Below are 21394 nucleotides of genomic sequence, written 5' to 3' on the forward strand. Positions count from 1 at the left end.
ACATCATGCCTCCTTCATATTTGTTCTAAAACATCTCGGCAAATTCAGGCTCAAGCATTCACACATCCTGGTGAGCTTTAATGTTATTTCTGTACTGATCAGCATGCCTCTACAACTCAATAGAACTTTTAAACATTTTTGGAAGGTGATTACAACAGCTGTCAAGTAATGTATAAAATGCATGTTTAACCATCAGCTGCTTTTATTTTAAACCCAAATATCGACCAGTTCCAGTCATGGACCATTTTCACGGATAAAAGTTAAAAAGGCTTAAGCAACAAGTTACATTTGTCATTACTTAAATAATGTGTAGAGCATGTCTTGAATATCAATATACAAAAAACATACTAATAACAGGTGTACACAGAGCAATACTGCTCTAGCAAGATATATAATGAACAAACAGTTTACACCATAAAATATCACTGCCAGTGGCACACTAGAATAATGTATTCTGACAGGTCAGTGGTTGCAGAGCATTGTTTATCTGAGACTCATGCAATAGAATATGAACACACCAGGATTTTAGCACAAGCATCTAAGTACTGACACAGTATCATTAGAAATACCATCAACATATGCACCAGGAACAATCTTACCAGCCGAGACTGCAGCTGTGGTCTCAGCAAGGCTTGGGAACCAGTACTCAGTCTAATAAGGAGAAGACAGTCAGAAAACACAACAAGCTGGCAGCCAGGACGGAAGGAGTGCTTACAATCATGCTGGCACAACTATGACACCCCAGTGGATGTTTCCAGCCACAGTAGCTGATACAACCAGCTCTTCTGCTGCCGACAGGGCACAGATTGCATACAGGGCACAGCTTGCATATGGAACATCCTGAGAGAGGACGCACCTGATGATGGTAACATGCCTGTTCACCAAAATATCGTGCCCAATGAACAATAAGAACCAACAGTATACCCATGAACAGTTGGATCAAAAATTTTGTTGCTTTTTGTTCTTTGGTATAATTTTCATCTGCTTCATAAACAGGATATCAAATGCAGGGCAAATTAGCAACCTAAACTAAATTACTGATCCATCCAATCAACCATTCATAGAGGTGACAGAAGATCTAAGTCACATATGAAACTTCTTGGCAGATTAAAACTGTGTGCTGGACTGTGACTCAAACTCGGGACCTCTGCCTTTCGCAGGCAGGTGCTCTACCAACTGAGCTACCAAAGCAGATTCATGACCCACCTTCACAGCTTCACTTCTGCGAGTACCTCATCTCCAAAACTTCCAAAATTCACAGAAGCTCCCCACTGCAAAGTGAAAATTTCGTTCTGGAAACATCCCCCACGGCTCTAGCTAAGCCATCTGCAATATCCTTTCTTCCAGGAGGGCTAGCTCTGCAAAGTTCACAGGAGAGCTTCTGTGAAGTATGGAAGATAGGAGATGAGGTACTGGTGGAAGTGAAGCTCTGAGGGCAGTTCATAAGTCATGCTTGGTTAGCTCAGTTAGTAGAGCACTTGCCCACGAAAGGCAACGGTTCCAAGTTTGAGTCTTGGTCCGGCACACAGTTTTAATCTGCAGGGTGTTTTATACAGTGCACACTCTGCTGCTGAGTGAAAATTTCATTTTGGTAGGTCAAAAAGTTTGCCAAATTTTGTTCAGGATGTTTCTTCAACATATGTACCCCATTCACCTGAATGGTTGCCAAAGAAGTTACCAGCGTCATCTCTCAGAACAATGAATATACAACATCATTACATTTCATACAAGAACAAAACCCATCTGCATTCATTTATTCATATATAGTATTCCATACATTCCAGTCATGAAGCAGAGTCTTCAATAACATCAAGTTATACATTAACAGGGAGAAACAGCAACAGCAGACTATTTCTATAAATTACACTCAGAATCAATTATGACTATTGATGATCACAACAGACTGAAAATTGGGTCAAAATCATACAGAGCATAGAAATTGCTAAACTGTATGGTAAAGAACTGATAGCCATAAATAAATATTCAGGCATTTCTTCTGAAGTAACCTCATTGAAAGTGTTCCAAGTGGTGACAAAAAAATCTAAACATATGCCTTAAACACAATCCAATGAGATCACAGAAGTCTGTGTTCTCAATCAATTAGCCTTATTGTTTGTACACACTGCTAATCGCCGTGGTGCTACTGCTGTTTCACCAGTACTCTCCACACTGTATTTTTTGAAGATGTATTCCACAGGCAAGTTCACTAGTCCTTATTCATAAAATATCCCACACGGTCCAACACCATCTCCTCAAATTCTAATGTGTGAATATTTCTTTACTGAGGACCCTCCTTATCAAAACACTTCACTTGAATGGCACAATTTCTCATAAATTTGTATCCATGGTGATTAATTTCTCACAATTAGGATAATGACCATTACAAGAGTTTTCTCTCTACATTCATTTATCTTTCTAGGCACTGCATCCAAATGCACCATAGCTTACACGGATGCCTGCAAGCTACTGTTAACAGTAATCATCCATCATTGAAACCAGACATGAACAGTTAAAAGTGGTAAACACTGGCACAGACACATCATGAACAATAGTGTACTGTTTTTCAAATTGGTCTCACCAATGTCAATGCAGAAGGCAGTTATCTGTTATGAAACATAGGCAGTCAAAAAACACGTCTCATGTACATTATCCACCCAAGCCCTCTTTTCATATCCTGTAACTGATTCCTTATCTCAAAATTCTCAGTTTATGGCCTTCTGTATCTTAATTCTAAGGATTGTAGTGTCTATAACAACATAATAATCAATTTTTGACAATATAATGTAATTGTATAGATAAAAATATCTACTTAGCAAGTGGCAGCAGGAGAATACACATATAGACAAAGGTTTTACGTATGCAAGCTTTTGGAGCCAGTGGCTCCTTCTTCTGGCAGAAGGGTTGATGGGGAAGGAAGAAAAAGGAACTAGAGAGCTCTAGGAAATGGGGTAGAGTTCAGAAAAAGTCCTCCAGAACCCTTGGTCGAGGAGACATACAGGACAGGATGAGAAGGAAAGACTGATTGTTGGAGACTGCGCTGGATACTAATCTCTGTGTTGCATGTTAACCTGTCTTCCACCTTTAAGCTCTCGGGTTTTCAAATGTCATCTGGTGCAGTCCCCAACAATCAGCCTTTCCTTCTCATCCCATCTGATAAGTCTCCCTTGACACGGGAGTCTGGTTGACTTTTCCAAACTCTGCTCCTTTTCCTGGAGTTCTCCAGTTCCTTTCCCTTCACACCTCTGCCTTCCTCTTCAATCCTTCTGCCAGATGAAAGAGCCACTGGCTCCAAAAGCCTGCTTAAGTAAAACCTCTTTTTTATTTGTGTGTTCTCCTGCCACAGCTTGGTGAGCAGATTTTTTATCTATACAGTTACAATATACATATGGTGTCGGACATTTGATCTAGCAGTTACAGTGAATTAAGACACATTGATTTCCTTGTCTTTATTCATAGAGGCTGTAGTTAATACCCTCAACTGCTTCAAGAGGTGCCCACAAGATGTGTGGATGTCAACAGTGTGCATAATTCTAATTACTTCCTTTGTTGTCTCTGACAATATTGCAACTGGCACAATCAAATGTCTACAGTAAGTTGCCAGAAGATCCCAGTTACATTAATACAGTGAAACCTCTTTATAACATCCCTCCATAAAATGTTTTCCTCAATATTACATCCATCTTTTCTGGTCCCAACCAAAAACCCATACGCACAATGCTGAAGTTTCCTCTTTAGTATGTTTCCTCTATACAACAATTTCCTCCAGGTAACGCTTGTATTTTTGTAACTCTAACCAATTATTTCCCTCTTTATGGCATTTAAGTCACTGTTGTAGATGCTTCATTTTACATTCTGTGAATCTGCACAGGCTCAGAAGGCTGTGCTCTGCGTGAGTCACACGTCAGCGTCAGTGCCCAAGCCACATGAGATATGACTCACATCATGCTTGTCATTTGTCTCACTGCCGCTACTGTATGTTTTTGTTTTTCATGTGAGCAAATGGTGAACATCTGCACAGTGTGTTTAACACTGTACCCCTATTACATGATACACCTGAGGTATGTCCCATGCGCATGTTTAGAACAGCAGACTGGTTCATGTTGATCAATTACACAATGCACATAGGTTATTCCTGGTGCAAATCCATGCATGCGCGCTAGATGGAATAACACTTGAAAATGGAAGAGGAATGAGTGATTTTTTGCAAAGTCATTCATTTGTTTCTGATACAATCCAGAAGAAAATCCTAGGTATGTGATGTCAAAAGTTATGCTATTTCATAGATTTTACTTCATTATTAAAGGAATTCTTAGCAGCTGATTCTTTTTTTAATTTTTATCATTTACTGTGTTTTTCTATTGTATATCATCTGTAAAATTTGACTCTACTTTTATAATTATCCATTGTAAGTCTTCCTCTTTATAGTGTTTCCCCACATATGGTGTTCAGAATTTGTGGTCCCTTAAAAAATGTTGTACAGAGATTTCACTGCATTATACAACCACTAATGACTAAACAACATCTACTTAGCACCTGAGGGAGTAGCACCTTTTGTCAAACACAAAATTAGTTTCTAACAAATCTGTTGTTGTATACAATGAATTGTTCCACATTTATGGAAGTTATGCTTTATGATGGGATCTATGGAACAGCATCAATCAATGCATGAATCAATCAATTTTATTATTGATAAGTTTTATTATGTATTGCAAAATAATAATAGTGAAATACAAACTGTGATTGGCCAAGTTCCCATTATTGCGGGGATGGGTAACAATCCACGAGTAAATTATCTCCTTAAAAACTGGAGTAAATTATGTTATGGGGCTAGCCTTTTAGAGACTAACACATATGTAGTCACTCTTCTTGTATGGAAGTTTGGCAATTCTATATTTTAGTCTGTCTACAAAAATACAGTTTATGATGTATTACAAATATTACATGTGTGACTAAGAAGATTGATACAACTGTCTTCATCAACAGTCTAAAGTTGCTTCACTTTATCGTTTGAGATGTCAGTCTCAGAAAAGATATGCATTCTCCTTAATTACTTTTCCTAATACTTATAATAATTTATAAACAAATATGGCAGAATTACAACTAACATTAAACTTATTTTAAACTTCATCCTAGTCAGAATTTTAATTTTTCTTGACATTTTCTATTGTTATGTCATTAATCAGTAACTTTGTTAAGAAACTGATATTAAAATCTCTAACACCTAATAATAATCTCTTTCTGTCTGACAGACAGTCTATAGGGCATCAAAACTGTTCATTAAAATTTTCTCAACTGCCAGTATGGACCAGTATAAAGTAGCAGTTACAAACACTTATTATATTTTTCAGTATCACATAGCAAGGACATGATTTTGTTTTCTACATGATCAAAGATGGTAAGGAACCCAAACAACAACAACAACAACAACAACAATAATAAAAACCACCACTTGTGTAAGTTCAGGACCTCTCCATATATTCTAAATGTTTACAACTGCCAACATATGACACAACAGTTACTCTGTGTCCACCACTTTTGTGTGTGGCCACCGTGGGCAGTCACCACAGCCAAGAAACTGTGCATGATGGCTGTGCAGGAACCTCTAGCACCACTTGTGATGCATTGTCTACATTTTTGATCACTGCCAAGCAATCGCCCTAACTCTGCTCTTGCTTATCATGCTATTTACTAAGCTAGCTAGAAATGTACTGCATCTGTCTAACCATGTGGCTATGCCATGCATTGTACCCACTGTGAACCACTGTTCTGTGAGATCATTAAGTATACTTGTTCTGGAGATGTCATCTTATGTTTCATATGCCATGAGTTACAGCATAATTGGTGATTATCATGGGCATTTTTCATGTTCGCCACATGACCATGAATCCTGAAAAACAGGCCATCTTACAGGTTGTGTGTGTTGATGGATGTGATGTTAGAGCCATTTCTGCAACAGCAATTAGAGAGACACAAACATCTGGAAGCCTTGCTGTCCACTTTGCTCTCCTGGTCATCACCTACAAATCTGCCACTGTTAAGGCCTTAAGATGAGGCAGCCGAAGACTGGGAAGCAAACAAGTAGTGCCTCCAGCAGCACTTTTCTGCATTTGAGGTAATGAATCCAGCCATGATAAAATCACTATTTCTGTCATGGATCTCACCCAGTATATACCAGCTTTTGTGCGGACTGGCCCCTCTCATGAACCGGTTAAGTTAACTATCTACTTCCACCTATACTGCCATGTCATCGCATTCTGCATGGGCTTTTATCAATGTAGTAAATAGACTAATTAGTTATACTGCACATGGGCAGCTGAACTGCATGGTCTCAGTAGGAAATAACATTTTGTGATTGCAGAAAATAAGGAACCATATGCAGATGTTCGGTTCGGTTCAGTTGTTTGAGGGAGGAGACCAAACAGCGAGGTCATCGGTCTCATCGGATTAGGGAAGGAAGTCGGCCGTGCCCTTTCAAAGGAACCATCCTGGCATTTGCCTGGAGCGATTTAGGGAAATCACGGAAAACCTAAATCAGGATGGCTGGACGCGTGATTGAACCGTCGTCCTCCCGAATGCGAGTCCAGTGATGTGCAGATGTGGTGATTAGGGATGCAATAAGGCTGGCAGCTTCATAAAAGGAGGTGCAGTAGATAGCTTTAAAATCTGAGGACAGCACTTTGGAGAATATTTTAAAATTTGCGCAATCCTTCAAAGTTCAGCATCAGACTCGAGAAAGGGATTCAACTTTGCAGACACAGCAAATGTGGGAACAGCAGAGCACAAACACTGTCGCACTCCAGCACTGTCTCGTAAACAAGGAAAGAAGGTTCCACCTCCTGACCACACTTGTTTCCATCATGCCTGGACTGTTTTTGAACACATTCCACAGAAGCCCGACAGGTGAGCTCAGTGCAAGTCACGGTGTCTGCCACACTCTGGACAAAAAGTACTTATCTAGACAGGACCTAATGGACAGTAATTTGATTTAATCACAGTCTCAGACCATACTGATGTCTATTAAGGAACTAATCATCATGCTCGCTCACTTTGTGCAGCAAACTAGTTCAGCTACAGAATGAAATTTTCATTCTGCAGCGGAGTGTGCGCTGATATAAAACTTCCTGGCAGATTAAAACTTTGCCAGACCGAGACTCGAACTCAGTACCTTTGCCTTCCGCGGGCAAGTGCTCTACCAAATGAGCTACCCAAGCACAACTCACAACCTGTCCTCACAGCTTTAATTCTGCCAGTTCAGCTACAGGTTGATACCAGTGCCTCTGAATTCCTGTTAAACTTTGAAATGTACCTCCAGCTGGGAGTGCCTGCGGCCTCTTCAATCCACAAGCTAGCCAGGCATATAACAAATTCAAAGGACAATTCACGATCGCAGTGACATTCAAAAATGTCACGCAAGACCTCAGTTTCCTTCTGCTTCACAGTAAAGTTACAGAGCACGTGTTTGGACTTGATGTTTTTTTCCCCATTTTCATATTTGTCATCCATGACAAGGTCCACCTTGTGTCACAACAAATATTGTTTCAGGTATTTAATATTCATTTACTTACATGAGAAACTTTTGACTGCCCACTGGCAAATGTCACAAAGTCATTAATCACGACTCTACAATATCAATAGCAGGAAACTCTGTTCCTTCTCATAGTACGTTGTCTTTTTTTAATGTGTTTGGTTTCAGTGTTGTAGTTCATGTAGTGTACACTCTTTGACATAAAACTCGACCGGCGGCCGGCCGCTGCAGAGGCTAAGTCCGCGCCGATCGTGACATGGGACAAATAAACTGACCAACTCGCTAATTCTCTAAGTCCGGATATCTGCACAATCTGGCAACACTGTAGACTGCAGCACTTCCTGGAGGAAGTCTTGTCCAATGTTAGACGAAAGGTAAACTATATACGCCCGTGGTCTAGCGGTAGCGTGCATTGTATTTGTCTACAATGTTTGTGGATCGAGACCAGCTGGCGCAAAAATTTTTTATAGCCTCTTCTCTCTGAATGCTAAAGATGTGAATGTAATGGTAGCGCAGATTCAATCTGCTTCACTTTCTGTCACACCAATAACAAACTTTTATCCAGTAAGCATTTTGCGGTATATTTCTTGCAGACTGTCCTCCTCTGGACGCCGTATGCGGTAAAGCTCCGGGATCCATTTGCTGGCTATCGACAGCGGCCGTGGCGGCAGCAGCCGCGCTGCACTCCCCCGTTCTGTATCGAAAGTGCCTGCTACCGCTCATCGCTTTTGATAATTTAAAACGCTTTATTATTATTAAATGTTGCTCCACAGAAAATTTCTACGATTTCCATTCTCGTTCGAAAGTAACGGAGACAGACACCCTGATTAGTAGATGGGTACTGTATTACATTAACTGGCAAGAGCTGAGTATGGCCCGAAATTAATTTTATAGACTGGGACGAAATCAAACCACCTCACTATATGCGATGAATTTATAAATGCTTTATACTTCGCTTCTTTTCCTTTCAAATTCAATTATTTGTGCAAATTTTAGCCAATATTCGGATGCTTACGTCAAGCCAGAGTGAGCGTCTGTGGTGTAAAGTGCATTACAAAAAAACGGTTCAAATGGCTCTGAGCACTATGGGACTGAACATCTGAGGTCATCAGTCCCCTAGAACTTAGAACTACTTAAACCTAACTAACCTAAGGACATCACACACATCCATGCCTGAGGCAGGATTCGAAACTGCGCGCGGTTCCAGACTGTAGCGCCTAGAAACGCCCGGCCAGTGTATTAAAGTTTTTGTTTCATTCCTTATGGTAAGTCTATGCAATAAACTGTGTGAATATCTTGCAATGCATGCTCTGTAGCAATGCAGGAACACTGAACATTTGGAGTTCCATGTATGGATTCAAAAGGTATTTAATGTCAATCGGAAGTGACAGTTAAGGTCATCATGTTTAAACCAGAAAAATTTATCTTTTTTGAGGTTTCACAGAACGGAAAGGAATTGCTAACGCCTGTGTCATAAAATGTCTACAGTTAAATTCCATTGCAAAAATTTAGAAGAGAGGGACTACATTAATCAACATGTTCATTTCATAAACAACCTCCTGACGTGTTAGACCTATATGACGAACAAAGCTCACATTCGTATCGTTGACAGTCGGTTTGAATCTTTTCAGAAACAATTTGGCAGTGAAGCACCTTGGCATTTGCAAAGCAGACATCCATGATATTAACATAATTCGAAATTGCACGAAGATTTATGTGTAAAGGCATTCTTCAGATTTCGTATACAGAATTTTTACTGTCAGTTTACAACTCTGTTAATTAAAATGGAAAATAAGAGGTTGTGTTCAGCAGCTTTCACCGATGTTGGAACTGCCATCTCATATAGCACTAGCACTGCAACACGTAAGTGAACCACTGAGCTAACGACACACTGGGTGTAACAGGGGGACTATAGTCATTGCGATATTGCCTGAGCCTCAAAACGCAACATTAAACACACAAACTGGTGTTACTTATGTGAAGAACCCCGTTCTTAGAGTCCAGAAATTAAATATACTTTATAAGTGTCTCATCTTATAGTAGATTATATCGTATGAGTCTTCGATGTGAAAAACGAATGCCAAGTGAATTTAGTGAGGCAATGCTGGGCTACACCCGGAAGTAAATGCAGTCTCACTGTGTTGACAAATACTTGCTACGACGCTGCCAATTCTCAGCTCTCTTACGAGGCAGCTCTTTAGCGAAATGCTTGTCATGATTGTCCGATATGGTTCTTCAGAGGGGAGACGCGAGCACACGTTTGATTTCTTTGCGGCGTTCTCCCCTGATAATTTCTGACGTCGCCTTGTGGGCTATGTATACATATGACGCATTCAATTATCATTAATCCAGAATGATACAAGTTTCAGGTTCTCGCGTGGAAGAATGCTGTGACTCTGACATTATATCATTTCAACGCAGGGAAAGCAAAACGGATGATTCAGTGTTTCTCATTCTGCATAAAGCACGTGAGATAATTTTCCGTAACATTCACAATCATCTCGAAATACAAACGAAGTAAAAATACATCGAAAGCTTATTTGAATTGAATATAATGTAAGATATCAAACGCTTTGCACATTGATGTCGAATGTGTCCACGTGCAATCTTTTGCAGCATACATATAGAATGTCATGATTACCACGAGAGTGAAGAAATATGTTGGTAGGGATGGAAGCAAGAAGAGATGCAATCAACAAATATTCCATTCCTTATGGCATTCATTTCATTTGAGATTTAAGAAGAGGTAAAGTGGGATATTACTTTCGTTAACACAAAAGATGTTCAACACATACGGATAATAAGGAAGTATGCTCTATTATATACTGAGTAGCCTGATCAATGTTCCCGTAATGTTACCCTCTTGTTTGGCCTCTTAAACGATGAACAGATTCCAAATGCATGTCTCTGCATGAAAGTAGTTGTTTGAACCCTTCCTGTCCTTTCCCCCCCCCCCCCCCCCCCTTGGAATTCACGAAGCAGACCGCTGTGCTCCCCCCCCCCTCCCCCTCCCCCCTCGAGGGTTAGGACTCAAAGTTAAACCATTTTTTTTTCCACTGGCCTAATTTATTCAGTCAGCATCAGCACAAGACTATCAAACAAAGCCTTCCATTTACAGTTGCAACGCTCCAACCAGCAGCTGACCAAAGGGTAATCCACAGCCATGGTCCAAAATTAGCAGCTCTTGCGAGTGAGAGAATGACAACAATAATCGTAACGAGAACAAGCAAATAATGAATTAAGTTTATTGCAATGCAGAACGAGAATGGCTGTGAAAATAAAAACCTATAAAAATAGGTTGACAGTTGAGTTGGCACAATGTAAATATCTCCTTAGCATTTTGCTATTGAATTTAGTTCTGGAAGTTTGCAGAGAAAAAGGAAAATTCGGCAATTGTCACTAGTGTAATATAATGTGAACCAGCAACTACCCTTTCCTTAGATCATGACTCAAGGAGGTTCCCAAGTAGCTACCAAGGCAATGCTGCAATCTGTTCCCTGACATTGTTCTGATGACGATTAATGCAGATAGTTCCGATTATGAAATACAAAACTTATTGCAGGGTAGTTCCTAGGACCGAAATATTAAATTTGCGATGTAGATGGCACATGAACGTGACTACTATCGAGATTACTAGTCAATGTAAAAACATAATTGAGCATGGTCCCTCGGCACCAATACTGAAAGACAGTGAATGACCACAGGTGTGCCAAACACTTTCAAAACGTCTGCCAAGTACCAAAAACAGTATCAATATGAAGAAAGCAATGGACAGATCAGAAAGGCCTCACTGCTATCCACAGCCTGTTTAAAGTCAGCCCTAGTGGAGCTGAGCTGCCAGACACCAACCCGATATCACATTACACCACTGAAATCTACGAATGAATTGTGTACTTATACTCATCAGCTTCAGTGAAATTTGTTATACATGACTAGAATATCAGGTGTTATTATGGATAATAGTCCAACACATCGAACTCATATGGTGGATTCACAAAAAAAAAAAAAAAAAATGTAATGTGAGACTACTGAAGAAGAAAGGAAACAATGGGAAAATGCGCTGATGTGCATTTTCATACGTTTTTATCTTCATAGCTGCCATAGTTAATACATCAATAATAACCTCATTTATGGCTTCAGTAACTGTTACCGTCTCGTTTGATACCTAGATGATGTAAACAACACAAATTCGAGTCACTGAGAGTTAATTCTAGTCTCTTCAGGGACTTAGTCTTGTTTTGTTGTTGATGTAAATTGGTATCCGCGAAGAATACTACTGCCGAAAATCCTGAGAGGTTTACAGAACACACATGATATGGGGGGTTATGAATAGTCTCTTAGTTGTGACCTTTAGAATAGCAGTTGTTGCATGGGGTGGCCGCACGTTCTGGGGCTCCGTGTCACAGATTTCGCGGCCGCTTCCGCCGGAGGTTCTAGTCCTCCCCCGGGCATGGATGTGTGTGTTTTCCTTAGAATAAGTTAGTTTCAGTTAGTGTAAGTAGTTTCTATGCCTAGGAACTGATGGCCCTAACAGTTTGGTCCCTTAGGCATTAGAACTTAAAAAAGAGCTGTAGCGGAAGGAATTGATAAGCTAAAGCTTTTGTAGAAAAACTGGAACTAATGAAAAATGAGCACTTTACTGCATCAGTGCCTTGTTCGCACAGCAGTAAATACTGCCCTTACCATAATCGTAGCAGACGGCCGTTATGGCCGAGCGGTTCTAGGCGCTTCAGTCGGGAACCACGCTGCTGCTACGGTCGCAGGTTCAAATCCTGCCTTGGGCATGAATGTGTGTGCTGTCCTTAGCTTAGTTAGGCTTAAGTAGTTCTAAGTCTAGGGGACTGTTGACCTCAGATGTTAAGTCCCATAGAGCTCAGAGGTGACGTATACAGCTCGCAACGTGAAACACGAGAATTTGGCCACCTTTTGCATGAAGCGACCATTTTGAACTTAAATACCACTGCTCCTGTGGTGATTACTCTCAATATGTGTTCGAGATGACAAGAAAATATTAAATGGATGTAGATCTGTATCACCTAATCCCAGGTCGTTCGCGCTCGTTTCTGCCAGCCACTTTGACATGGGAAGTGCGTAATGACAGGGCTAGGAATCAGAGAATGAACGTAATAGTGACGTAGTTTGAGGTTCCTGGTGTCTCAACCTAAAGCCGTTCACCCTGGTGTGCTTTCTGTCAGGAAATATCGTCCTCGAAAAGTGGACAGGATGGTTTTCTTATCCTTTTAAATTCTGAGATAGCCGCGTCAGCACGTTTCCATGATAGTACACAGTTGTTCATGGATTCGAGATTTGTTTCTCATATATCTTTTTCTTTATTCCTCCTTTACATTAAATTTTGATATCAGCTGGCAACTGCCCGCATTGCCCTGATTAAAAATTATATGACAAAGGAACAAATTATTTTCTTGTTTAATATTCCGTAGGCGCATTCAAATATATGAATTGGATTACGATTTACAGATTTTATGATCTTAGTCATAACAGCAACGCTGCATACACAAATTGTTCTTGAGCAATGAACATTACATAGAGATATGTTCTCATAGTGGTATTTACTTTTCACTAATATGGAGGGAAGACTTATCTCATTAACATTCCTGAAATCAGCTATTTATCTCAACTGTAGTCGTTTACTCAGAGCGCGGGGCCGCGTTGACACAAGGTGTGAACAGGCGACATCAGTGGTCACGGTCGCCTTCCGTAAATGCAACACATTGAGCGAACGAGTACATGTAATGTCCATAGAGAATATCTCCCTTTAAAACAGATTTGTTTCTCCTATATATTCTTGTCAGTGGAAGATAGAAAAAAGAATTGAATAGGCAAAGCAGATTAGCTTTACAACCATGCAACAGAGTCTAACAGTTCAACAGACTGCTGCACTGTATTGATCAACTTACACCCCATCTCATCATTACCAAAGCACAAGAGGACGGTATATTCTGAAAGAAGGCCTACCTGCGTGTCATAACTGGCACCTTAAACTATATTACCATTCACTCTGTATTGCCAAAATCACCAGACCTCAACCCCATTGAAACTATGTGGGCGGAGGTTACAAGTTTGTTACCACCGGGGTCAAGGAATTCAGAAACTCTGTGGGAAAATATAGAGAATACATGGTGGGAGATAAATGATCATCATAATCTCTCGAGGAATTTAGCCTTATTACTTCCCTGACACCTTCGAGCAATTACAGAAAACGAGGGAGGATGGGTAGGGTACTGAAAGAAAAATAAAGGACAAACTAGTTGCGAGGTCCTAAACTGTTCCGGAAACCTACTAAAGCTAAATGGTCCCTGTGTATTCTCATTAAATGTGTCACTGCGTGGATGTTACCCACTACTAATTAAATTCTTTACTCAAACAAATAAATAAACAAATGTGTGCGCAACGGTACACTGTTAATCACCTGACTGTGTTTAAAGGAAATGCGTAAGTAACCGGAATTGTAACTGGGCCTGCATAATAATTCCTCCGTTCTGTAAGCTATTTCTTTTCATTCTGTCTTACTTTCATTTCTCATAACATAATAACGGTATTACCAGTAACATACAGGATAAAACTGCCTAACAGCTGATCTTCTAACAGCACATATAAAGATATTTCTACTTCCTATGGACTCTTATGAAGATAACCTTTTTCTCACCCACGGGAAGGAATGGAGGACAGCCCACATTGCTTGACTCATAACGTCACAGCAGCACACTCTCTTATTACTATTGGGCAAAGCAATGATGGTATCTCCACGCGGACCAGTACTAGAAAAATTCTATAACTTCTTCAATCCCTGTCTGATCCCAAAAACACCTCTCATTTATTTATGTGCCTCGACGTTAACTCACTAACTCTCGCGTGCTTGGAAAGTTCGCGTGGTCGCAATTCCGAAATTTATGTTTCCCTCATATTCGTGCGCGGCACGTTATTGCAACTGAAAAAAACCTCCACAAGTTACCTAGACTGATTTCCTAATTATACCTCGGCACCATTAAATAATATACCATCCAAAACCTCCCCTCCAAAAGATACTTAAAATACACACAAACAACTTTTCACAATACTTACAGTTCGTGTACGGCGTGCATAGCATGGCTACAGGAGTTACTATTATGCTGTTTCCCCTTTATTTAATTGAGGAAAGCAGTCTCACTGATTCCCACGTATCTTTCAAATCCCATTGTTCGAAGAATTAGCTTCACAGGTAAATTTCTACTGACAGATTTCACAAAAGGTGACTTCTTATTCTTTCATACTAAATTAGCAACCTTGGCTTTATCCATGAATTTCAGAAACTCGTCAAATTACAAATTGAAACACATGCAAGCTACAAATGGCTTCTTTGAAAACTAATTCTTTCAGATCAAAATTAAGAGCATTGATTTCTACCATGAATTTCTGTTAGCAGCTCGATTAGTTAAAGCCACGAGATAATATTTTCCTACACTTCCAGATCAGATTTTGAAACAAACTAACCAAAATCATTAATTTAAATTGAGCATTACTAAAAAGAATTATGGTAAATCAACATATTCCTACTTATAAACTAATGGTTCCTAGCACTCCGTCATCCACTCTTCATCATTTTCTTCATCAGCCCTATCTGGTGAGTGCCAGGTCCTTAGGCTATAGTAGTTTGTCACATGAATTCTATTTGTGTCGTACCTGCTTTACAATTGAATTCTAACACTTTACAGTTCACCGAATTACTCAAACGAAATATCAAATTCCGTTAACTTTCAAGTTACTTTTTGCGGTCGCGCCAAAGTATTCTCACACTCGCCTATCATCTAATGTAGTGAGGTGGTTTGATTTCGTCCCAGTCTATAAAATTAATTTCGGGCCATACAGATTTCAAGGAGGAAACGTATGAAGATGCAGACTTCCTCATTATCCATACGTGCGGCATATCTTGCCGGTTAATGTAATACAGTACCCATCTACTAATCAGGGCGTTTCTCACCGTTTAATAATAATAAAGCGTTTTAAATTATCAAAAGCGATGAGCGGTAGCAGGCACTTTCGATACAGAACGGGGGAGTGCAACGCGGCTGCTGCCGCCACGGCCGCTGTCGATAGCCAGCAAATGGATCCCGGAGCTTTACCGCATACGGCGTCCAGAGGAGGACAGTCTGCAAGAAATATGCCGCAAAATGCTTACTGGATAGAAGTTTGTTATTGGTGTGACAGAAAGTGAAACAGATTGAATCTGCGCTACCATTACATTCACGTCTTTAGCATTCAGAGAGAAGAGGCTATAAAAAATTTTTGCGCCAGCTGGTCTCGATCCACAGACATTGTAGACAAATACAATGCACGCTACCGCTAGACCACGGGCGTATATAGTTTACCTTTCATCTAACATTGGACAAGACGTCCTCCAGTCTACAGTGTTGCCCGATTTTGCAGATACCCGGACTTAGAGAATTAGCGAGTTGGTCAGTTTATTTGTCCCATGTCGCGATCGGCGCGCACTTAGCCTCTGCAGCGGCCGGCCGCCGGTCGAGTTTTATGTCAAAGAGTGTACATCACCATGGAACTGTCATTTAATATGGTTTGTAAATGTGCATAATAACCATTTACCTATGTCAAGATGTGCTATTATGGCTACAGTCAGATAATGATTACTAAGTATGACGGATGTTTTAAATTATGGAAGAATTTAATTTACCTTTCTTTTGTCGACGAAAACGATGCAACCTATGCAAGTGCTGATAATCGGCAGGTTCATCACCACTTTCACTGCAGCTACTGCTGTTGCTGCTGTTACCACTGTTACTGCTACCACCAGATGAACCACTTGATGCTAACATCACATCAAGTAAATTAGCCCGGGCCTATTTAAACAAAAATGTTGTACGTTTAGACACTTTATCAGTAGTGATTCATGTGTATATACACAATGTTAGTTTTATATTACAAACACACACACACACACACTGCATGTATACTTTTTATTTCACTCCACTGAGATATCATGAAATGCGTAACTTTCATGAACTTCTGAGTAGACCGTGAACGTCATTAAAACTAATGAAGATCAAGTGTCAGGCTTTACAGATGTAACTTTAGCTCTTAAATGGCCATGAACATGTACGCGAGAAAGAGGTTGCAATCACACAAAGGACTATCACAGTGAGTTAATAATCCAGAAGAAGTTAATAATTTGTTTCAGTCATGAATACGTCATATAAGTGCACATGATGGTTATTTTTTTTTTTGTACCATTATAGTTGTGGAATGCATGATATTACCCCAAGTTATAATTTTGGTCTACAATGACCATCTTCAGACCTGAGTACAAACAAGCTTTTTTGGCTTATTACTTTGACTGTATCAAACAACAGAAACTACTGGTTGGAATATCAACACTTTAAGGAAAAGATAGACTGCTACTCACTGGAAAGATGGCATGTGGGCTGCAGAAAGCCATAACAAAAAGACACTTACACATCAGCTTTTGCCCAAAGCCTTTATCAGAAAAGGACACACACACACACACACACACACACACACACACACACACACACACACGTATTCACACAAATAAGCACACCTCATACACACATACTGTCATCTCTGGAAGCTCAGACCAGAACAGACCAGAATGCAGCTGTCAAGCAGAACGTAAGCAGCAATCTAGAGGGGGGGGGGGGAGGGGAGGGATAGCAGGGTACAGATGACAAGGAAAGAAGTGCACTGTCTGGGGAAGCATGCAGGACTAGACTGCTAACAGGCAAAGCATCAGGAGGCTGTGGAGCAGGGAGGTGGGGACATGATGGGGGTATGAAATGGGGAGCGAGAAAGGAGGAGAAGTGGGAAAGGTGAAAGATGGTCAGGTGTATTGACAGAATGTGGCACATAAAGAGAGTGAGGGGACAAGAATAGGGAGGAGGTAATAGGACAGAGGGGGTGAAACTTTTGGATGAAGGGTGTGGAGACAGCAGGTTACTGTAGGTTGAGGCAGGCATCATTTTGGGAGCAGAGAATGTGTTGTTAAGGATAACTCCCATCTGTGCAATTAAGAAAAGGGGAGGATCAGGTGGCTTAGGTAGTGAAGTAGCCATTGACATCAAGCATGTTATGTTCAGATGCTTGTTGTGCCACAGGATGGACCACTTTGCTCTTGGCCACAATTTGCCAGTGGCCATTCATCCTGGTGCACAGGTGGTTGGTAATCATACCAATATGAAAAGTTGTGCAACTATTGCAAAAGAACCTGTATGTGACATGGCTGCTTTCACAGGTGGCCTGGCCTCTGGTGGGGTAGGATAATTCTGTGAGAGGAATGGAATACGAAGTGCTAGATGGATGGATTGGGCCGGTCTTGCACCTAGGTCTTCCACAGGGGTATGACCCCTGTGGCAGGGGGTTAGGCTTGGGAGTGGCACAGGGATGGAGTAAAATGTTATGGGGGTTGGGTAGGCAACAGAACACCACTTTAGGAGGGGTAGGATATCCATCATTTCATAGCATAATGAGAGATAATCAAAACCCTGACAAAGGAAGTGGTTCAGCTGTTCCATTCCAGAGTGGTACTGGGTGATGAAGGGAGCACTTCTTTGAAGGTGGTCTTTGGGGATAGTAGGGAATTGGGGGTGTGTGGGGAAATGACTCAGGAGATCTGTTTGCAGATGAGGTCTGGAGGATAGTGCTTGTATGTGAAGGCCGTGGTGAAACTTTCAGCATACTGGGCAAAGGAGTTCTTGTTGTACATGTGCCTTCCCTAGGTAGCCAGTCCATATGGAAGGGATTCTTGGTGTGGAACAGATAAGAGCTGTTGAAATGCAGGTACTGGTGGTGGTGGTGGTGGTGGTGGTGGTGGTGGTGGTGGTGGTGGTCGGTTAGTTTAATGAGGACAGAGGTGTAGATAGAGCCATCGGAGATAAGGTGGCACGCTGGATTGAGGAGGAGCTGGCGTAGTGTATGGGAGAAAAGGTGTTGAGTTTGTGAAGGAATGAGGATAGGATGTCTTGGTCTTGAGTCCTGATCATGAAGATCTGCAAACAAAGGTTTCACCACTGTTGTTAAAAATTGCACTGACTACCTGTTGGAAGGCTTTTGCCAATTATCTGACTCTTCCACCTATAAACTCTGCCAATTCCATCCTATTGCAGAAGTCCAACGTAATCCTGTTTAAAGCCTTAGACCCTTTCCAGAACCTCTCCCTTGAACCCCCCTTTTCCCCTCACCACTATGACACCCCACACACCCACCTTCTACATGCTCCCCAAAATCCACCAACTCAACAATACTGGATACCCCATTGTAGTTGGTTATTGTGCCCTCACTGAAAGTAATTCTACCCTCACTGACCAACACCTCCAACCAGTTGCCTGTATTCTAGCCTCCTGCATCAAAGATACCAACTACTTCCTTCACCAACTCTCCACTACCCCCATCCCTTTACCCTGCAGATACCTACTGGTAACTGCTGATGCCACGTCTCTATACACCAACATTCCTCATACCCAGAGTCTTATTGCTACTGAACACTACCTTTCTGAATGTCGTTCAGACTATCCCATTCCTCATACACCTTACTAACTTTGTACTAACTCACATCTACTACTTCTTTGAGGGGAAGGTATACACACTAGTCTGCAGCACAGCTATGGACACCCACATGGCACCCCCCCCCCCCCACCCCCCTATGCCAACCTGTTTATGGGCCACCTAGGGGGGACCTTCCTGGCCTCCTTAAATGCCAAACCTCTAGTATGGTTCACGTTCACTGACGATATCTCCATGATCTGGACTTAGGACAAAGACACCCTATCTTCATTTCTTCACAAACTCGACACCTTCTCTCCCATCCACTTCACTTGGTCCTCCTCAATTCAACACACCACATTCCAGGATGTTGACCCCCTCCTCTCTGATGGCTCCATCTACACCTCTGTCCACATTAAACCTACCAATCACCAACAGTATCTGCATTTTAACAGCTGCCATCCCTTCCACACAAAAAAATGCCCCCCCCCCCCTGCTCTGTCTAATCACACCCTCCCATTCTCATCCCCTCACCCTCTTTGTGGGCCGCCCTCCCTCTGCCAATGCACTTATCCATCTCCCCCCCCCCCCATTCCTTTCCTTTTCTGCTCCCTGCCCCCCCCCTATTCCACAGCCCCCCCCCGACACTGCGCCTGTTGGCAGCCTAGTCCCTGCACGCTCCGCCAAACGGTGCTCTTCTCTCCCACCACCCATACTCTGCTATCCCTTCCCTTTATTCACACCCTCCAGACTGCAGCTTCCATTCTAGGTAACAGCTGCATTCCTGTCCAAGCTGCTGCAGATTGTGGTAAAGTGTGTGTGTGTGTGAGGTGTGCTTGCTTCTGTGTATGGATGTGTGTGTGTGTGTTTCCTTTTCTGAAAAAGGCTTTCATTGAAAGCTAACGTATAAGTGTATTTTCATTGTACTTTCCTGCGACTCAACATGGCATCTTTGTGGTGATTAGCAATCTATCTTTAACTTATATCATGATATTTGACTGTATTGCATTTAGATATGTTGGCTTGATGTGATCGACAATCTGTTTGTACTCAGGTCTAAAGATGGTCATCATACTCCACAATTAATTACCTGATGCTAATTATTGTGGTCCATAAATGGAATAAACATTAAAAAATCCTCTTCTGGTTGCTGTGCAATTTTGCTGTGACTGCATCACAACTCACGATAGACCTTTGTTGAACAGAACATAATGTATGAAGCACTACGGGTGTTAGTCAGGGTGGAGAAAGATAAAGAATCTTCAACACTCAGAAAAAAAAATCGTTAACTATGCAGTGGGAGAAAACATTTACCAGCAGAATGAGCAAAGTAAACCACATGGATTTTTACCTTGTCATAAACCCCTAAAGATATTCAATCAGTACAACATCTGCCATGGTTAGGGATGTATTGGTGGCCTATATGCTTGGTAACCTGCCAAAGGCATTTTCTTCACACAAAGACACCAACCATACAGCTTGGTGAATATAGATCTTGTCCCCTTTGTATGGACTCAAGGACAGAGAGATAGAGTCCTGTTCACGGCCTGAAGGGTGATTATTGCTGACTGCTGCATCTAGATCACCCATCACCCATGGACATTTTAAAGTCCTGTCAATATTGTGGAAAGAGCTCAATATGGAGGTATCAGTGTACTTTTTGAAGTGCAGCATCAAATTAGGGACATGTGCATCATTTCATGTGTTTGCTGTGGAGACTTTGAAGGTTGGAGTTTATAAGGATAACAGCTTGCAATGGTATGCACACCTGGAGGATGGTAATCTTAAAGAATGCAGGGGCTGGCTTGGTGGATGGGTATATGCTATATAAGAACTGTTCACCCTCTCACTGGACTTACATCTTCTGGAATATATGTAGAACAGTCTAGGCCAAAAGACTGGTGCCCTAACACTGGCACAATGGACCACTACTGACTACAAGAAGTATATTTTTCCTCAAAAGTGGGGCATTTCTGCAAACCACATCAGAGATTCTGATCCACAGTCTGGGGAATTATTGCCTATCTTATATTACCATGTGAAGACATCACAACCTCTGTTTATGTTTTGTATGTAAATGTGTCTTAGTCACACAATGTTGAACAAATTTTCATGCACATGTGAACACCATGTCTCTTACTGTTCAAATCTAAAAAGCTACTTAACTTATGAACAAGAGTGAACAATGTCAACTGTAGTGTACTTGCAGACATATGTTCTCTGTCTGGAGGAGAAAGGGGGGTCCACCAACCTTAACATCTCTGTCTAGTTTGCAAACTACTATCAGCAGGACCTTATGTCCTCTACCGTACTACATTCCAGAGATGTGTGGGAGGTAAAGACATGCTTTGGAATTGCATC

The 21394-nt window shown here is 41.3% G+C and overlaps 1 protein-coding gene across 1 annotated transcript in view; it reads right to left on the reverse strand.

Annotated features, from left to right (window-relative positions):
- Positions 1-21394, reverse strand: part of LOC126248669 (uncharacterized) — a 239137-nt gene that overhangs the window by 18103 nt on the left and 199640 nt on the right. The window contains exon 9 of the mRNA XM_049949899.1: positions 16212-16377. Within this exon, the coding sequence (XP_049805856.1) occupies positions 16212-16377 (166 nt within the window). The remainder of the gene's footprint in view (positions 1-16211; positions 16378-21394) is intronic.

Source organism: Schistocerca nitens, chromosome 1 (genome assembly GCF_023898315.1).
Source record: "Schistocerca nitens isolate TAMUIC-IGC-003100 chromosome 1, iqSchNite1.1, whole genome shotgun sequence".
NCBI classification, from domain to species: Eukaryota; Metazoa; Arthropoda; class Insecta; order Orthoptera; family Acrididae; genus Schistocerca; species Schistocerca nitens.